Source organism: Salmo salar, chromosome 05 (genome assembly GCF_965601325.2).
Source record: "Salmo salar chromosome 05, fSalSal1, whole genome shotgun sequence".
Taxonomy (NCBI): Eukaryota; Metazoa; Chordata; class Actinopteri; order Salmoniformes; family Salmonidae; genus Salmo; species Salmo salar.
Genome location: NC_138295.1, coordinates 94,721,440 through 94,740,159, shown reverse-complemented (window position 1 = coordinate 94,740,159; position 18,720 = coordinate 94,721,440). Strand labels below are relative to the sequence as shown.

At 40.1% G+C, this 18,720-nt stretch overlaps 1 protein-coding gene across 1 annotated transcript in view; it reads left to right on the top strand.

The window, feature by feature from the left end:
* Positions 1–18,720, top strand: part of LOC106606155 (CUB and sushi domain-containing protein 3) — a 540,034-nt gene that overhangs the window by 456,366 nt on the left and 64,948 nt on the right. Inside the window, exon 60 of the mRNA XM_082975995.1 lies at positions 5,256–5,435. Coding sequence (XP_082832121.1) covers positions 5,256–5,435 — 180 coding nt within the window. The remainder of the gene's footprint in view (positions 1–5,255; positions 5,436–18,720) is intronic.

Genomic DNA, 18,720 nt, shown 5'->3' with positions numbered 1-18,720 from the left:
CTGAATCTGTTAGTTACCATACCTGTTAATATACAGTAGTCTGAACCTGTTAGTTACCATACCTGTTAATATACAGTAGTCTGAATCTGTTAGTTACCATACCTGTTAATATACAGTAGTCTGAATCTGTTAGTTACCATACCTGTTAATATACAGTAGTCTGAATCTGTTAGTTACCATACCTGTTAATATACAGTAGTCTGAATCTGTTAGTTACCATACCTGTTAATATACAGTAGTCTGAATCTGTTAATTACCATACCTGTTAATATACAGTAGTCTGAATCTGTTAGTTACCATACCTGTTAATATACAGTAGTCTGAACCTGTTAGTTACCATACCTGTTAATATACAGTAGTCTGAATCTGTTAGTTACCATACCTGTTAATATACAGTAGTCTGAATCTGTTAGTTACCATACCTGTTAATATACAGTAGTCTGAACCTGTTAGTTACCATACCTGTTAATATACAGTAGTCTGAATCTGTTAGTCACCATACCTGTTAATATACAGTAGTCTGAATCTGTTAGTTACCATACCTGTTAATATACAGTAGTCTGAACCTGTTAGTTACCATACCTGTTAATATACAGTAGTCTGAATCTGTTAGTTACCATACCTGTTAATATACAGTAGTCTGAATCTGTTAGTTACCATACCTGTTAATATACAGTAGTCTGAATCTGTTAGTTACCATACCTGTTAATATACAGCAGTCTGAAACTGTTAGTTACCATACCTGTTAATATACAGTAGTCTGAACCTGTTGTGATGGTATTATTGTTAGGAGCTAGCTAGACCATTTGGCCAGAGACACATAGCATTGGATGATTTATCGATTGTTCCATGGTTCCTCTTGTCCTCTCTCTCCCCACCAATCATGTGTTTACTGGTTGGTATAAATCTGTAGCAGCTTCCTGCCAATGTGTCCTCTCTCTGTCAGTGTATCTTTCGCTCTCTTTGTCTCCCTTTCTATCTCTCTTTGTCTCCCTTTCTATCTCTCTTTGTCTCTCTCTCTGTCTCTCTCTCTGTCTCTCTCTTTGTTTCCCTTTCTGTCTCTCTTTGTCTCCCTTTCTATCTCTCTTTGTCTCTCTCTTTGTCTCTCCCTTTGTCTCTCTCTTTGTCTCTCTGTCTGTCTCTCTGTCTCTCTCTCTCTCTGTCTCTCTGTCTCTCACTTTCCTTTCTGTCTCTCTTTCCTCTCTCTGTCTCTCTCTTTCCTCTCTCTCCTCTCTGTCTCTCTGTCTCTCTTTCCTCTCTCTCTCTCTCTCCTCTCTGTCTCTCTCTTTCCTCTCTCTGTCTCTCTTTCCTCTCTCTGTCTCTCTCTCTGTCTCTCTTTCCTCTCTGTCTCTCTCTTTCCTCTCTGTCTCTCTCTTTCCTCTCTGTCTCTCTCTTTCCTCTCTGTCTCTCTCTTTCCTCTCTGTCTCTCTCTTTCCTCTCTGTCTCTCTCTTTCCTCTCTGTCTCTCTCTTTCCTCTCTGTCTCTCTCTTTCCTCTCTGTCTCTCTCTTTCCTCTCTGTCTCTCTCTTTCCTCTCTCTGTCTCTCTCTTTCCTCTCTGTCTCTCTCTTTCCTCTCTCTGTCTCTCTCTTTCCTCTCTGTCTCTCTCTTTCCTCTCTCTGTCTCTCTCTTTCCTCTCTCTGTCTCTCTCTTTCCTCTCTGTCTCTCTTTCCTCTCTCTGTCTCTCTCTTTCCTCTCTGTCTCTCTTTCCTCTCTCTGTCTCTCTCTTTCCTCTCTCTGTCTCTCTCTTTCCTCTCTGTCTCTCTTTCCTCTCTCTGTCTCTCTTTCCTCTCTCTGTATCTCTCTTTCCTCTCTCTCTCTCTCTCTTTCCTCTCTCTGTATCTCTTTCCTCTCTCTCTCTCTCTCTTTCCTCTCTCTCTCCTCTCTGTCTCTCTCTCCTCTCTGTATCTCTCTTTCCTCTCTCTGTATCTCTCTTTCCTCTCTCTCTCTCTCTCTCTCTCTCTTTCCTCTCTCTGTCTCTCTTTCCTCTCTCTCTCTCTCTCTTTCCTCTCTCTGTCTCTCTCGATTCAGACAATTTTTTTAGAGCGGATGGTCAGGGGGCCGGAACATCATTATGAATAATTAGTAGACTGCAAATCGACCACAAATTGTTTGTCTGTTTTTTTGGCTCAGAAAACATTGGCCGCCAAATACAATCACCCGGGCCAAATTCGACCCGCGGCCCACCAGTTGTGGAACCCTGAGATACAGCATAGTTACTGAGGCTCCAATGAAAAGCTCCGTTCTATTGTTGAACAGATGAACTCAGCATCCCACAGCTCTCTCTACATTACAATGGCTGTGTCCCAAACGGAACCCTATTCCCTATGTATGTCTCCACCATAACCCTATGGGCCCTGGTCAAAAGCAGTGCACTACATAGGAAATAGGGTGTCATTTTGGGAAGATTGTCCTGACTGGCTGACGGGCAGAGTGAATCAGAGATACTTTTACATTAACCTTGCCCCTAAGGTGAACGTAAGACTGAGCCTAGCTTTCGTATTACTGGTTGGAATTTACTTCTGATCTTGTTTGAGATGTTATATTTGTTTAAAGTTTAATCAACAGTTGGTAGAAACTAAAACCGTGTTTTAAGGATGTACTGCTGCGGCTATTCTGTTGTGATAAAATGCTTCGTTTTGCCGTTTCCTGACCGTTCACGATCTTCTATTCAGGCCTATAGAAGTGTCTTTCAGGACCACACGACAACTCAAAGCAGACACAGAGAAATCTACCTCTGATTGTATATGACATGTTATGGCATGTCGACAACGGTAGTCAGAGTCGGCGTATACAGTGGGAGTCCGAAATTATTGGCACCCTTGATAAAGATGAGCAATAATGACTGTTTAAAATATATATTTTAAATACTGAGCTATATTGTATAAGAATTTTTGGGGGTGGAAATTAAATTGTTTTATACTAATACACTTTCTCAGAGGAAGAGATTTTATTTAACAAGAAATGTAAAAACAATCTCTAAAAGTTATGGGTCAAAATGATTGACACCCCTAAAGATTGTAATAAATAAATTAATGTTAAGTTTAATATTTGGTCCCAATTGGTCGGCATCTGGCCTTAAGGCGCTACAGAGGGTAGTGCGTACGGCCCAGTACATCACTGGGGCCAAGCTTCCTGCCGTCCAGGACCTATATAATAGGCGGTGTCAGAGGAAAGCCCATAAAATAGTCAGAGACTCCAGTCAGCCAAGTCATAGACTGTTCTCTCTGCTTCCGCATGGCAAGCAGTACCGGATTCTAGGACCAAAAGGCTCCTTAACAGCTTCTACCACCAAGCCATAAGACTGCTGAACAATTAATCAAATGGCCACCCAGACTATTTACATTGACCCCCCCCCCCCCCCATTTGTTTTGTACACTGCTGCCACTCGCTGTTTATTATCTATGCATAGTCACTTCACCCCTACCTACATGTACAAATGACCTCTAACCTGTACCCCTGCACATTGACTCGGTACCGGTACCCCCTGTATATAGCCATGTTATTGTTATGTTATTGTGTTACTTTCAAAAAATATTTAGTTTATTTGGTAAATATTTTCTTAACTCTTCTTGAACTGCACTGTTAGTTAAGGGCTTGTAAGTCAGCATTTCACGGTAAAGTCTACACTTGTATTCGGCTTATAAAGTTTGATTTGATATATTCTGTCTCCTCTGACGGTATGACATCTCACTGCCACCTCAGGTGTCTTGGACCTCCCACCCCTACGGGAGGGCAGCTCTTCTCTGTCCTGGCACCCCAACAGTGGAGCCAGCTTCCCCTGAAGCTAGGACAGCAGAGACCCTGCTCAAAACATCTGAAACCCTACCTCTTCAAACAGTATCTTATATAACCCTCCTCCTCACCTCCACCCCCGGCCACCGAATGAAATTGGTTTAGTAATAATAAAATAAATCCAATCCTCAACCAGCACTTGACCCCCCCACACCTCCTTCCAAGCTCTGGCTCTACTGTTAGCTACTTTATGGAGGAGAAATGTACTTTCTATGTCAGTGATATGTGGTTGTCCCACCTAGCTGAGATGAATGCACTAACTTTTAGTCGCTCTGGATAAGAGTGTCTCCTAAATGACTAAATATGGTTCGTTTTTACAAACAGTCTTCCCTGTGGCTCAGTTGGTAGAGCATGGTGTTTGCAACGCCAGCATGGTGTGTGCAACGCCAGGGTTGTGGGTTCGATTCCCACGGGTGGCCAGTACAAAAAAAAAAAAAAAAATGTATGAAATGTATGTATCCACTACTGTAAGTTGCTCTGGATAAGAGCGTCTGCTAAATGACAAAATAATAATAATAATAATAATAATAATGGTGTATGACATCATCTCCTCTGACTGTATGACATCATCTCCTCAAACTGTATTTTGGCAACAGTTACCAGAATTTGAGATACTGTGTGACATCTTACTGTATGTGGGATATGTGATGACGTCGTATGACATGTCGATAAAGGTTTTGTCTTGTCCCCCAGGGTCTGAGTTCTTAGAACGCAAGACTACACTGGTACAGTATTTTACCGTAAATTCCAAATAAACTATACAGTAATGTTCTGCTGAACAAAAGTTTATTTGGAATTTATGGTAACATACTGTATCTTTTTTTACAGTAACTTACTGGTAACTGGCTGCCAGTAAGTTACCGTAAAAATATGTTTTTGTTTTTTTTACAATGTACTTTAACAAAGACTTTACTGAGCCTAGGTCACATTACTTCAATGTCTTTTCATGCACTTTATCTAATTAATGTTCAGTTAAACATTTACTGGTCTGTGTTTTATTGATGTGCTGCTACAGCAGCTATATTATCAGTCTGTGTTTTATTGATGTGCTGCTACAGCAGCTTTATTATCAGTCTGTGTTTTATTGATGTGCTGCTACAGCAGCTATATTATCAGTCTGTGTTTTATTGATGTGCTGCTACAGCAGCTATATTATCAGTCTGTGTTTTATTGATGTGCTGCTACCATCAGGTCACAGATCTGTTCACTATGTAACCAGCTTATCTTAATGTATTCATGACAACCACTGATCTGGGACCAGGCTATAACACAACCACTGATCTGGGACCAGGCTATAACACAACCACTGATCTGGGACCAGGCTATAACACAACCACTGATCTGGGACCAGGCTATAACACAAACACTGATCTGGGACCAGGCTATAACACAAACACTGATCTTTCAAGATGTTGATGTAATGTTGATCACTCTCCCTGTCTGTCTCTGTATTGTCTCACCAGTGATCAGCTGTGTAGACCCAGGTGTTCCTGCTAATGGTCTGAGGTTTGGAGAGGACTTCACTGTGGCCCAGAACATCACCTTCATGTGCCAGCCTGGCTACCTGATAGAGGCAGGCGGGGCCACAACTCGCACCTGTACCCACAATGGCACCTGGAGCGCCATCACACCCATCTGCAAAGGTACAACATCTGATGATGGTGGTGTGAAGATGATGGTGATGATGATGAAGATGAGGGTGATGATGATGGTGATGATGATGAAGGCGAGGGTGATGATGATAGTGATGATGATGGTGATGGTAATGATGAAGATGAGGGTGATGATGATGGAGATGAGGGTGATGATGATGGTGATGGTAATGATGAAGATGAGGGTGATGATGAAGATGGTGGTGGGGATGATGATGGTGGTGGTGGTGGTGAAGATGAGGGTGATGATGAGGATGGTGGTGATGAAGATGAGGGTGATGATGAGGATGGTGTTGATGATGAGGGTGATGATGAAGATGAGGGTGATGATGAGGATGGTGGTGGGGATGATGATGATGGTGGTGATGATGATGGTGATGGTGGTGGTGATGATGATGGTGGTGGTGATGATGAGGGTGATGATGAAGATGAGGGTGATGATGAGGATGGTGGTGATGATGAAGATGAGGGTGATGATGATGGTGGTGGTGGTGATGAAGATTGTGGTGATGGTGGTGGTGATGATGATGGTAGTGGTGATGATGAGGGTGGTGATGAAGATGAGGGTGATGATGATGGTGGTGGTGATGAAGGTGATGATGATGAAGATGAGGGTGATGATGACGGTGGTGGTGATGATGAGGATAATGATGATGGTGGTGGTGATGATGATTGTGATGATGAAGATGAGGATGATGATGATGGTGGTGGTGATGAAGGTGATGATGATGAAGATGAGGGTGATGATGATGGTGGTGGTGATGATGATGATAGGGGCCCGTTCAGATTACAGGAAAGAAAATATGTCACAAAGCCATTTTATTAGATGTAGTTAGCAAAATTCCGTTAACTTTCCCCAAATTTCCTGGTTTCCAAGAAATCCTGGTTTGAGGATTCCTGGATTTCCTACATATTCCCTCGTAATTCCAGGATTCTTTCAACCAGGATTACTTGAAAAACGGGGAATTTTGGCAAAAGTTACCAGAATTTTGCTACCCTTGTTCTAATCAATTATTCTGTCAGCTAAAACCAATGAAATATCTTCCTTCCACAAGCAGTGTCAACAGACCCTTTACTCAAGTCTCCCTGTGATGTCAATGAGTGATTTTAGGAGAAAGTCCAAGTTGTATCGTTATCTCAACTGTGCGTCAGGCCCTAGATGATGACAGTGATGAGTGAAGAAGCTCTAGTCTATATCACACATGATTATCAGCTACAGTGTTGTAATGTCAGAATCATACGCCTGGCTCCTCTTCTGTTCTGCTTAGATGAACATTCAACGTTACTCTGTGTCATAGGAATTTTTCTATCCCAATGATAATAATGAACAATCAATAAGCTTTGACTAATTCCCAAGGTTTGTAAGACAATGGTTTAATAATTAGGCAAGGACTCAGCTTTCTGCAAAAGGTTCGTACGGTTTATTCAGAGAACGTTCTGCCCAACATTAACAAAGATGTTCATTTTATCCTCTCTCTCCGCTTACGCACACACCTCCACACCAACAGTAGATAACCTACGCACACACATACACACAAACAGTAGGTGAACAGTATCTCTCCCTTGACTTCCCACCACTGTTAATCACTATCCAGCGCTGTCTGTTCCTTTCCCCCCGAGATTAGGAAACCTTGAGGGTCACTCCCTTTCTCCTCTAAATTAATCCAAGTTCCTCAGCTGTCGGGTCAAGCACAGTCTACTTGTCGTTATCTTAGGCCCACTAAAACACACACACACACACACATTTTGTCCCGGGCCTCTACTAGACCTTATGGGACTAACGTTCAGTACATTATTTATTCATTATCCATGCTACATAACTACTAATTAATAATGGATTATTGATTCATTTACCTTTATTAGATAATTCTCTTATCATTCCACCCTTAAATGACTAATAATACACATTGATTATCAAATGCTATATGGAAACATAATTGTGATACAAGGATTAACCAAACCAATACATGTATATACACCCGATACTCATCAATGACTGTCCTGGGCCTATTTCCAATTATGACACTTCGTTTACAGGATTTTCATCATAATTATCATTAAAGGAACAGTCAATCTAAACGTTGAAAATGGTTTCATCAAACATTGGCTCCTCATGGTTAAAAGAAACGGAGCCATCTTCCTGGCCTGGAGGCCCGTGTTCGTCCTCCCACTGATCGGAGCTCGGAATGGGTCCATATCTCACCGTCTGCTGCGTCATCGATCTCTCTAGAGTTCTGGTGATTGAACCTTTCATACTTGGCATATACTCATCAATCACACAATATCAACACACTAATACAGGTGAAAGCAGCCCATAATAGAGTTCTTACAACACTTTTCCATTTCCCAAACATGAGCTGTGTTATCAGGAATGTACATACAGCAATGAACCTAATCATTCTACCTACACCGCCCTCTTCGGCCAATAACATATCGAGAGTCAGTCTATTTTACCAGGTCATGAGGGAGGTGGCGGATAATTGGTCAGAGAACCTCTTTACTGCATCACCGGTTTCATTCATGAATCTCTGTTGAATATAAAAGATGTCATTAATCCCATCCACATTTTTATTTATTGTCAACCACCAAAATAATGTAGTGTTAAAGCCTTCACATATTTGATTCATAGCTTTGTATTCATCTGGAACTTCCCTGGGGATGCCAATAGCATCCATCTAGACAAAGCTACTCCCATCCTGATCAAAACTCCTCCTGTGCCTACTTTAGCCTCTTATAACTGGCCTCTGATGACTAACTCGAACTGGTTGGACCAATAACCCCAGGGCGCAAGTTCCTAACCACCCTTTGTGGTAATTTCTGTCGTATGCGTCCTTTGCTGGTAATAGCCCACCCTACATCAGTTATAGGTGCTGTGAGGTTAAGAATTTTCTCCTGTACTTCTAAACCTAAGTCAGTCACATTAACGATTGTATTACAGCCATTAAAATCATCTAAGTTCTCGGTGCCATTCTTGTATCTATAACGCTGGTACTCATCAGGAATTTAAGGTGAACCGAGGTGGGTTGGCTGAGTACTTCAATCTGGCCCACCCAATCCCTGTAAAGTTATTTGCTTTCCTAGGGAATTGTTTAATGTTTACCTTAAATTCTACATCTTGATCTTCTTTGGCTCCTTATTCTGTACGTCACTCATCAGTGTATTATATAGTTTATCTTTTCATTCTTATGAATGACAACAGTGTCGTATGATTAGTACCGGAAGGTGGTGGATCTGAATGTATCAGAAAGGTTACCAAGACTACGATGCAGCTCAGAGTCTCTACTCTTCCCAAAAACCGCCAACCCTCTCCTGCCCTTAGTCTCTCTGCTAGGTACCACCCCATACTCACACCTCTAGGAGCACACACAGTGATGAACGGTCGGGATAGGAAATCTTCGTTAAGGAGGTATCCCCCGGACCCTGTTGGTACTCGGTTCTTCTCCTAACTCTGTGTGTGATCAGCAGTGCTCATATGTGTACATACCTTCTTGCAGTGGGTAACGTGGACCCAAGTGACTCTCTCAGCTTTTCTAATGGCAAAGGCAGTGGTTTAACAGAACCTGGTATGGGCCTTCCCAACGGGGCTGCTTCCAGTCTTTTCTCCTCAGGGACTGGATCCACACCCAGTCTCCTGGTTGGATTGAGTGAATCACCTTCTCCTGTAATTCACCTGTTGGACACAAAATCTTGGACATACGGGTTTGGTCAACAAACAGTCTTCTCATGTGCTCTGCTAGTATTTCTTCAACTTCTATGTCTGCTTGTTCTATTCTCCCTAACTCTGGCATTCTATAGGCTCTACCTGATTAGCTAAAATGTCATCCATTATTTAAAGAGATAGATCCTAGTAAACCAACTCTAGGGATAATATCTTGACCTAATATTTTAGCTGCCATAATCATGTCCACCAAGTAAGTTGGGAACGCTTCTACCCATTTGCTATACTTATCTATTATTGTTAAACACCCCTTCTTCCCCTCACTTCGGAATAGTTCAATAAGGTCCATTTCCAAATGTTGGAATGGATATTCTACCATTTTTTTTAAAAGTAGTTATCCTCTAGGTCATTAAGTAGTTATTAAGTAGTTATCCTCTAGGTCATTAAGTAGTTATCCTCTAGGACATTAAGTAGTTATCCTCTAGGCCATTAAGTAGTTATCCTCTAGGCCATTAAGTAGTTATCCTCTAGACCATTAAGTAGTTATCCTCTAGGCCATTAAGTAGTTATCCTCTAGGCCATTAAGTAGTTATCCTCTAGGCCATTAAGTAGTTATCCTCTAGGACATTAAGTAGTTATCCTCTAGGCCATTAAGTAGTTATCCTCTAGGCCATTAAGTAGTTATCCTCTAGACCATTAAGTAGTTATCCTCTAGGCCATTAAGTAGTTACCCTCTAGGCCATTAAGTAGTTATCCTCTAGGCCATTAAGTAGTTATTAAGTAGTTATCCTCTAGGCCATTAAGTAGTTACCCTCTAGGCCATTAAGTAGTTATCCTCTAGGCCATTAAGTAGTTATTAAGTAGTTATCCTCTAGGCCATTAAGTAGTTATCCTCTAGGCCATTAAGTAGTTATCCTCTAGGCCATTAAGTAGTTATCCTCTAGGCCATTAAGTAGTTATCCTCTAGGCCATTAAGTAGTTATCCTCTAGGCCATTAAGTAGTTATCCTCTAGGCCATTAAGTAGTTATCCTCTAGACCATTAAGTAGTTATCCTCTAGACCATTAAGTAGTTATCCTCTAGGCCATTAAGTAGTTATCCTCTAGGCCATTAAGTAGTTATCCTCTAGGTCATTAAGTAGTTACCCTCTAGGCCATTAAGTAGTTATCCTCTAGGCCATTAAGTAGTTATCCTCTAGACCATTAAGTAGTTATCCTCTAGGCCATTAAGTAGTTATCCTCTAGGCCATTAAGTAGTTATTAAGTAGTTACCCTCTAGGCCATTAAGTAGTTATTCTCTAGGCCATTAAGTAGTTATCCTCTAGGCCATTAAGTAGTTATCCTCTAGGTCATTAAGTAGTTATCCTCTAGGCCATTAAGTAGTTATCCTCTAGGCCATTAAGTAGTTATCCTCTAGACCATTAAGTAGTTATCCTCTAGGCCATTAAGTAGTTATCCTCTAGGCCATTAAGTAGTTATCCTCTAGGCCATTAAGTAGTTATCCTCTAGACCATTAAGTAGTTATCCTCTAGGCCATTAAGTAGTTATCCTCTAGGCCATTAAGTAGTTATCCTCTAGGCCATTAAGTAGTTATCCTCTAGGCCATTAAGTAGTTATTAAGTAGTTATCCTCTAGGCCATTAAGTAGTTATCCTCTAGGCCATTAAGTAGTTATTAAGTAGTTATCCTCTAGGCCATTAAGTAGTTATCCTCTAGGTCATTAAGTAGTTACCCTCTAGGCCATTAAGTAGTTATCCTCTAGGCCATTAAGTAGTTATCCTCTAGGCCATTAAGTAGTTATTAAGTAGTTACCCTCTAGGCCATTAAGTAGTTATCCTCTAGGCCATTAAGTAGTTACCCTCTAGGCCATTAAGTAGTTATCCTCTGTGCCATTAAGTAGTTATCCTCTAGGACATTAAGTAGTTATCCTCTAGGCCATTAAGCAGTTATCCTCTAGACCATTAAGTAGTTACCCTCTAGGCCATTAAGTAGTTATCCTCTAGGCCATTAAGTAGTTATCCTCTAGGCCATTAAGTAGTTATCCTCTAGGCCATTAAGTAGTTACCCTCTAGGCCATTAAGTAGTTATCCTCTAGGCCATTAAGTAGTTATCCTCTAGGCCATTAAGTAGTTATCCTCTAGGCCATTAAGTAGTTACCCTCTAGGCCATTAAGTAGTTATCCTCTAGGCCATTAAGTAGTTATCCTCTAGGCCATTAAGTAGTTATTAAGTAGTTATCCTCTAGGCCATTAAGTAGTTATCCTCTAGGCCATTAAGTAGTTATCCTCTAGGCCATTAAGTAGTTATCCTCTAGGACATTAAGTAGTTATTAAGTAGTTACCCTCTAGGCCATTAAGTAGTTATCCTCTAGGCCATTAAGTAGTTATCCTCTAGGCCATTAAGTAGTTATTAAGTAGTTATCCTCTAGGCCATTAAGTAGTTACCCTCTAGACCATTAAGTAGTTATCCTCTAGGACATTAAGTAGTTATCCTCTAGGCCATTAAGTAGTTATCCTCTAGGACATTAAGTAGTTATCCTCTAGGCCATTAAGTAGTTATCCTCTAGGACATTAAGTAGTTATCCTCTAGGCCATTAAGTAGTTATCCTCTAGGCCATTAAGTAGTTATCCTCTAGGCCATTAAGTAGTTATCCTCTAGGACATTAAGTAGTTATCCTCTAGGCCATTAAGTAGTTATCCTCTAGGCCATTAAGTAGTTATTAAGTAGTTATCCTCTAGGCCATTAAGTAGTTACCCTCTAGGCCATTAAGTAGTTATTAAGTAGTTATCCTCTAGGCCACCACTCTTTAAAAACCTGCAGTGTTTCCTAACCTGTTCTATCACCTGCTCAGCCCATGTATCAATATTGCTGCATATCTAAACAATGTCTTTGGTAAGATTAGTAAATTATCCTTATGTCAGACCTTATCTTATAGGATTGCCCCTTTCATTTTCCACATGTCCAATTCTTCCTGGGGCATTCGTTCTTGGCTATCCTGTAACAATTCTCTGTCAAGTGTCTTATCTTCTTTAAGATGTATCTGTGCTGCTTTGTATGGTTTTAAATGCCTATGTGCTTGTCTGTGTAAATAGTAACTTTTCTCTCCTTTCTTATCTCTCCGGCTCTAGTCAGTGCTACTATTTCGGCCTGCTGTGCAGAATAGTGTCTGGGCAATGCTTCAGTGTCTAACACCTTAGTTCCTGAAACCAACTAAGCTTTCATTCCCCTTTTAGTTCGGGTAACAACTACTTTCAACAAAATGATCATATCTCCTCTTAGCAAATTTACCAAACATAAACTTAAAATCAAAACTAAATATCTGCCTCTCCTCCTAACTTTTTTCATATATATATATATATATATATATTTAAAACCAATGGAGCCGATAGTCTCTCCATGAATTAATATCCTAAAGCTAAGCGGACCAAATTCTCTTCCTATCTTCTCCTCCTGGCCCCCCTCCTTTCATCCTGCTACTCCCCAACCCTCAAGGTTTCAGCAGTGCGGGGGAGGACTTCTCCGTCTGCCCTTCCTTCTATCTGTCAGTCGCTCTTTCTCATAACAGTCAGTGTTAAATACTGGTTGTTTCCAAATAATAACTAAATGTCTCACTGTCTCCCTGGTTGCACTACTGGAATTTAGAAAAATCTACGTGTCTATGGTAGTAATATCTAGATTATGACATCGTTAACCTCTATGGGCTAGGTGGGACGTCACCGTCCCACTCTATTCAACAGCCAGTGGAACAGCGTGGCGCGAAATACAAAAACCTCAAAAATGTAATAATTAAACATTTTCAACCATACGACTATTTTACACCATTTTAACGATAAGACTCTCGTTAATCTAACCACATTGTCCGATTTCAAAAAGGCTTTATAGCGAAAGCAAAACGTTAGATTATGTTAGGAGAGTACATAGCCCAAAATAGTCACACAGACATTTTTCAAGCAAGCATATATGTCACAGAAACCCAAAACACAGCTAAATGAAGCACTAACCTTTGATGATCTTCATCAGATGACACTCCTAGGACATTACGTTACATTACATTTACATTTTAGTCATTTAGCAGACGCTCTTATCCAGAGCGACTTACAAATTGGTGCATTCACCTTATAATATCCAGTGGAACAACCACTTTACAATAGTGCATCTAAATCTTTTAAGGGGGGGTTAGAAGGATTACTTTATCCTATCCCAGGTATTCCTTGAAGAGGTGGGGTTTCAGGTGTCTCCGGAAGGTGGTGATTGACTCCGCTGTCCTGGCGTCGTGAGGGAGCTTGTTCCACCATTGGGGTGCCAGAGCAGCGAACAGTTTTGACTAGGCTGAGCATGTTATACAATACATGCATGTTTTGTTGAATCAAGTTCATATTTATATCAAAAAACAGCTTTTTACATTGGCGTGTGATGTTCAGAAAATGTATCCCCACCAAAAGCTTCCGGTGAATTTACTAAATTACTCACGATAAACGTTCACAAAAAACATAACAATTATTTTAAGAATTATAGATACAGAACTACTTTATGCAATCGCGGTGTCCGATTTTAAAATAGCTTTTCGGTGAAAGCACATTTTGCAATATTCTGAGTAGATAGCCCGGCTATCACAGGCTAGCTATTTTGACACCCACCAAGTTTGGTACTCACCAAACTCAGATTTACTATAAGAAAAATTGGATTACCTTTGCTGTTCTTCATCAGAATGCACTCCCAGGACTTCTACTTCAACAACAAATGTTGGTTTGGTTCGAAATACTCCATAGTTATATCCAAATAGCGGTGTTTTGTTCGTGCGTTCAAGACACTATCCGAAGGGTAATGAAGGGTGACGCGCCGGCGCGTATCGTGACAAAGAAAATCTAAATATTCCATTACCGTACTTCGAAGCATGTCAAACGCTGTTTAAAATCAATTTTTATGCGATCTTTCTTGTAAAATAGCGATAATATTCCGACCGGGAGACATCGTTTTCGTTCAAAGACTGAAAATGTAAAATGGACTCTTCACGTGCACGCGCGCACCCGTTTCATTGTTCTCAGATCGACCACTATCCAAATGCGCTACTGTTTTTCAGCCAGAGACTGCAGAGTCATCATTCGACGTTCTGGCGCCTTCTGAGAGCCTATGGGAGCCTTAGAAAGTGTCACGTTACAGCAGAGATCCTCTGTTTTCAACAAAGAGGCTAAAGAAGGCCAAGAAATGGTCAGAGAGGGCACTTCCTGTTTGGAATCTTCTCAGGTTTTGGCCTGCCATGTGAGTTCTGTTATACTCACAGACACCATTCAAACAGTTTTAGAAACTTTAGGGTGTTTTCTATCCAAATCAAACAATTATATGCATATTCTAGTTTCTGGGCAGGAGTAATAAACAGATTAAATCGGGTACGTTTTTTATCCGGCCGTGAAAATACTGCCCCCTATCATAAACAGGTTAACCTAAGTCTTACCATTATTAGACTTATTCTTGCTAACTCAATAACCTTGTTCAATAACAAAATATAATAATACTTATTATATCAATTTCACAGCCTTGTTGTCCTCAATATCTTACACTGCCATCTCATGTGCTTAAATTACAGATATGTCTAAGAACTTTAAACTCCATCCTAATTATCAGTTCTACAAATTTCCTTAAAGTTAGTATCACAAGTGACCCTTTTTCTTCATTATCCAAATGGCCCTCCTATGCGGCTGATCAGACCTCACAGGAGAGCCATAATAGAGGTCAAAAGTCATACCACTCCTTCACAGAAGGGTTTCTTCCTAGATTTAGACAAATTAACGAAAAATCGTCCAACTTTATCTACATATTGTATCTCAGCTTCCCGGAACTTCCCTTATAAAAATATCGTGACAAAAAAATTCAAAATATCAAACGCTGTTTAAAATCAATTTTTATGCGATTTTAATTAAAACTCAGAAAATAAAACTTCCAAAATTGTTACGGCTTGGTAATCCCGTGTGGCTCAGTTGGTAGAGCATGGTGTTTGCAACGCCAGAGTTGTGGGTTCGATTCCCACGGGGGACCAGTCCGGGAAAAAAAAAAAAAATTGTATGAAATGTATGCATTCACTACTGTAAGTCGCTCTGGATAAGAGCGTCTGCTAAATGACAAAAATGTAAATGTGGAGGAGGAATGAGGCGCAGGAAGCAGCGAACACAGGGTAGTGGTGTTTTTAATATACACTCACACAAAAACAAATGTTCCCAAACACAGGGGAGAAAATACATACGGCGTAAAACAACGCCGACACGAACGCAAGCCGTCTGATAAGAAACAATCCCGCAAAACACGGAAGCGGGCCAGCTAAATTAAATAGCCCCGCTAATTAACTAAACTGAACACAGGTGCCCAAAACCAAAAAAAGGGAATCGGTGGCAGCTAATAGGCCGGTGACGACGACCGCCGAGCGCCACCCGAGCAGGAGGTGGCGCCACCGTCGGTGGGAATCGTGACAAAAATGCCATATGTGTATACCCCTTTAAGATATCCTGTCCCTATCAAATTTTTCCCAAAGAGAGCTAAGCGCTCCTTTTTCCATAAAATAACCACAAACATTTGGTCATCATTCCTTATACTACACCGATTCAGAAACCCAAACGTTAACTACAAACCAAACCTAATAATAATTCCACTGTACTTCCTCAAATCATTAATCATTCATTTTAAACTTCCTCGGTGGTTGTGTGTACTTTAATTGAACATACACTATCCTTGGATACCATCCTGTACTTCAAATCTATGAAACTCCCATATTTAACGTACTATTTGATTAATCGGACCCAAGATTGCTTAAAACCTTAAAACCCCTTCAGTTTGTCTGCAAACAGGCCCATTCTGTTTGCTAGGAATACCCTGCCATTATACACACAACTGTGTTTAATGTGCACCGTCCCTGTAAAATTAAAATTAACTCAACCTGCAATTCACTTTACTGACTTGACATTTTTCCATGCAATGGAAACAGATTATAATGTTAGCTTACATTCACTTCCTGTTCAATTCACTGGTGTTACTAAACAATCGAACCACGAATCAATACCCAGAATTTATCACCAAACTTTTACGATTCCATTATTCAGATCTGAATCGCTTCCAGCCACATATAGTCCAGCGCTCACAACCAACTCTCCTCTTTTAACCCGGAAGGGAAAACATGACCTCTTTTCAAACAACTTTCTGCCTTACCTCTATCGTAAGATTAAAACCAATGTTACAACTTTGTCTCTCTTTCGGCTTCACTCTTATGAAATGTCCAAGACTTTAAACATACCATGTATATCGCCAAATTTATAAAATACTTCTTTCAACTCTTTTAGCATAAAAATAAATACCTTTCGGTGGTTACAATTACCTATCCGCTCCTTATAATTCATTAGATTTAGGTAACTGCCTTTTCCTTGATTCCGTCATTCAAATACAACTTCCATTCTCTATAAATCCTTTCAGCAGGCCATTTAGACCACAAACAACGTACTTTATTGAATTCACCTCGCGATTATTTTTGAATGAATCTGTCTTTCAATTTAAACTAAACAAGCTATCAAAACGTTCGGTTTATATCTTAAACAACCACTAACAACCGTATCTTTCCAGGCAAAACATACCAACAGTTGAATGACAGTCAGCACCTCAAATTTTAATCCACTGATGCATAGGCTGAGATACGAACCCGAGCCTCCCGCATGGCAGGCGAGAATTCTACCGCTGAACCACCAACCCGCTCTCTAGCAAATGACCCGGTTTGTGACAGTTAAGGCATCTATTTCCCCCTTTCTTTTGACTGTCTCTATCCACTTTTCTCGACTTCCTCCCTTTCTCCACCTCTATCCACTTTCTCAATAAAGTTGCTAAATCCTGTCCTCCTTTCTGTGTCTCTTCCTCTCTACCTCCCTCGGCTCCCTTTCTCTTGGCCCAGCCAAACACGAGCGGTATCGAGGCCTTCTGTACGCTGCTTCTCTGTCTTATCCCCACATACCCTATTTATTTGTTTAACCATTGATTCCAATCTTTCAACATTTAAACATCCATCAAAATCGTACTTCTTCCTCCATTTCGGACCATAATACACATTCCTCTTATCTTCCTTTGAGGATTTACCACCCATGTTTATTCAATTACTGTTATGCTTATTCTCACAATATGTGTGTACTTACTCAATTACTACATTTATTTTCTAATATGTATTCTCACTTTCTATGGGTGTAACCTTCTTCCTCCTGTTTGGAATAATCAGACCTATTTTATGCGCCTTCGGTAGATCTCGATTATCCCCTCTAAAATGTATTTTGACAGGCGATCTATATTCATACAAATTATGTCCCTGACCTACGTTCTTATACATTGTATTATTATATTTCGCCTTCTATATTATGTTTTCCGCCTAATATATTATTGACCAGTTATCGTTTAGGTCTCAATATTAGCTCCAATTCTCACAATCTATGTGTATGCTCTACTGTTATCATACTTAATCTCACTTACTCCCGTTAGTCCTAGACTAAAGTAACTTACTTATCTTTATTTCGCCTTCTATATTACGTTTTCCCGGCTACTGTACTTCAACCAGTTTTACTGTTAGGTCTTACTGTTAAATACTGTACTGCAACCAGTTTTACTGTTAGGTCTTACTGTTAAATACTGTACTGCAACCAGTTTTACTGTTAGGTCTTACAGTTAAATACTGTACTTCAACCAGTTTTACTGTTAGGTCTTACTGTTAAATACTGTACTTCAACCAGTTTTACTGTTAGGTCTTACTGTTAAATACTGTACTGCAACCAGTTTTACTGTTAGGTCTTACTGTTAAATACTGTACTTCAACCAGTTTTACTGTTAGGTCTTACTGTTAAATACTGTACTTCAACCAGTTTTACTGTTAGGTCTTACTGTTAAATACTGTACTGCAACCAGTTTTACTGTTAGGTCTTACTGTTAAATACTGTACTTCAACCAGTTTTACTGTTAGGTCTTACTGTTAAATACTGTACTTCAACCAGTTTTACTGTTAGGTCTTACTGTTAAATACTGTACTGCAACCAGTTTTACTGTTAGGTCTTACTGTTAAATACTGTACTTCAACCAGTTTTACTGTTAGGGCTTACTGTTAAATACTGTACTTCAACCAGTTTTACTGTTAGGTCTTACTGTTAAATACTGTACTTCAACCAGTTTTACTGTTAGGTCTTACTGTTAAATACTGTACTTCAACCAGTTTTACTGTTAGGTCTTACTGTTAAATACTGTACTTCAACCAGTTTTACTGTTAGGTCTTACTGTTAAATACTGTACTTCAACCAGTTTTACTGTTAGGTCTTACTGCAACCAGTTTTACTTTTAGGACTTACTGCAACCAGTTTTACTTTAAGGGCTTACTTAGATCTGTAACCCAGTGCCGCCAAGACTAACATAGATACTTTTGTCTTAAACTTTCTCTACATTAGATTATATGGACGGTATACCCGATACAAATCTTACTTACTGTTAGTTTTACGGTTAACCTCTCTAGGGTAGGTGGCACCAAATCGTCCCACCTACGTAACAGCCAGTGTAATCCCGTGGCGCGTTATTCAAAAACCTCAAAAATGCAAAAACTTCAATTTTTCAAACATATTAC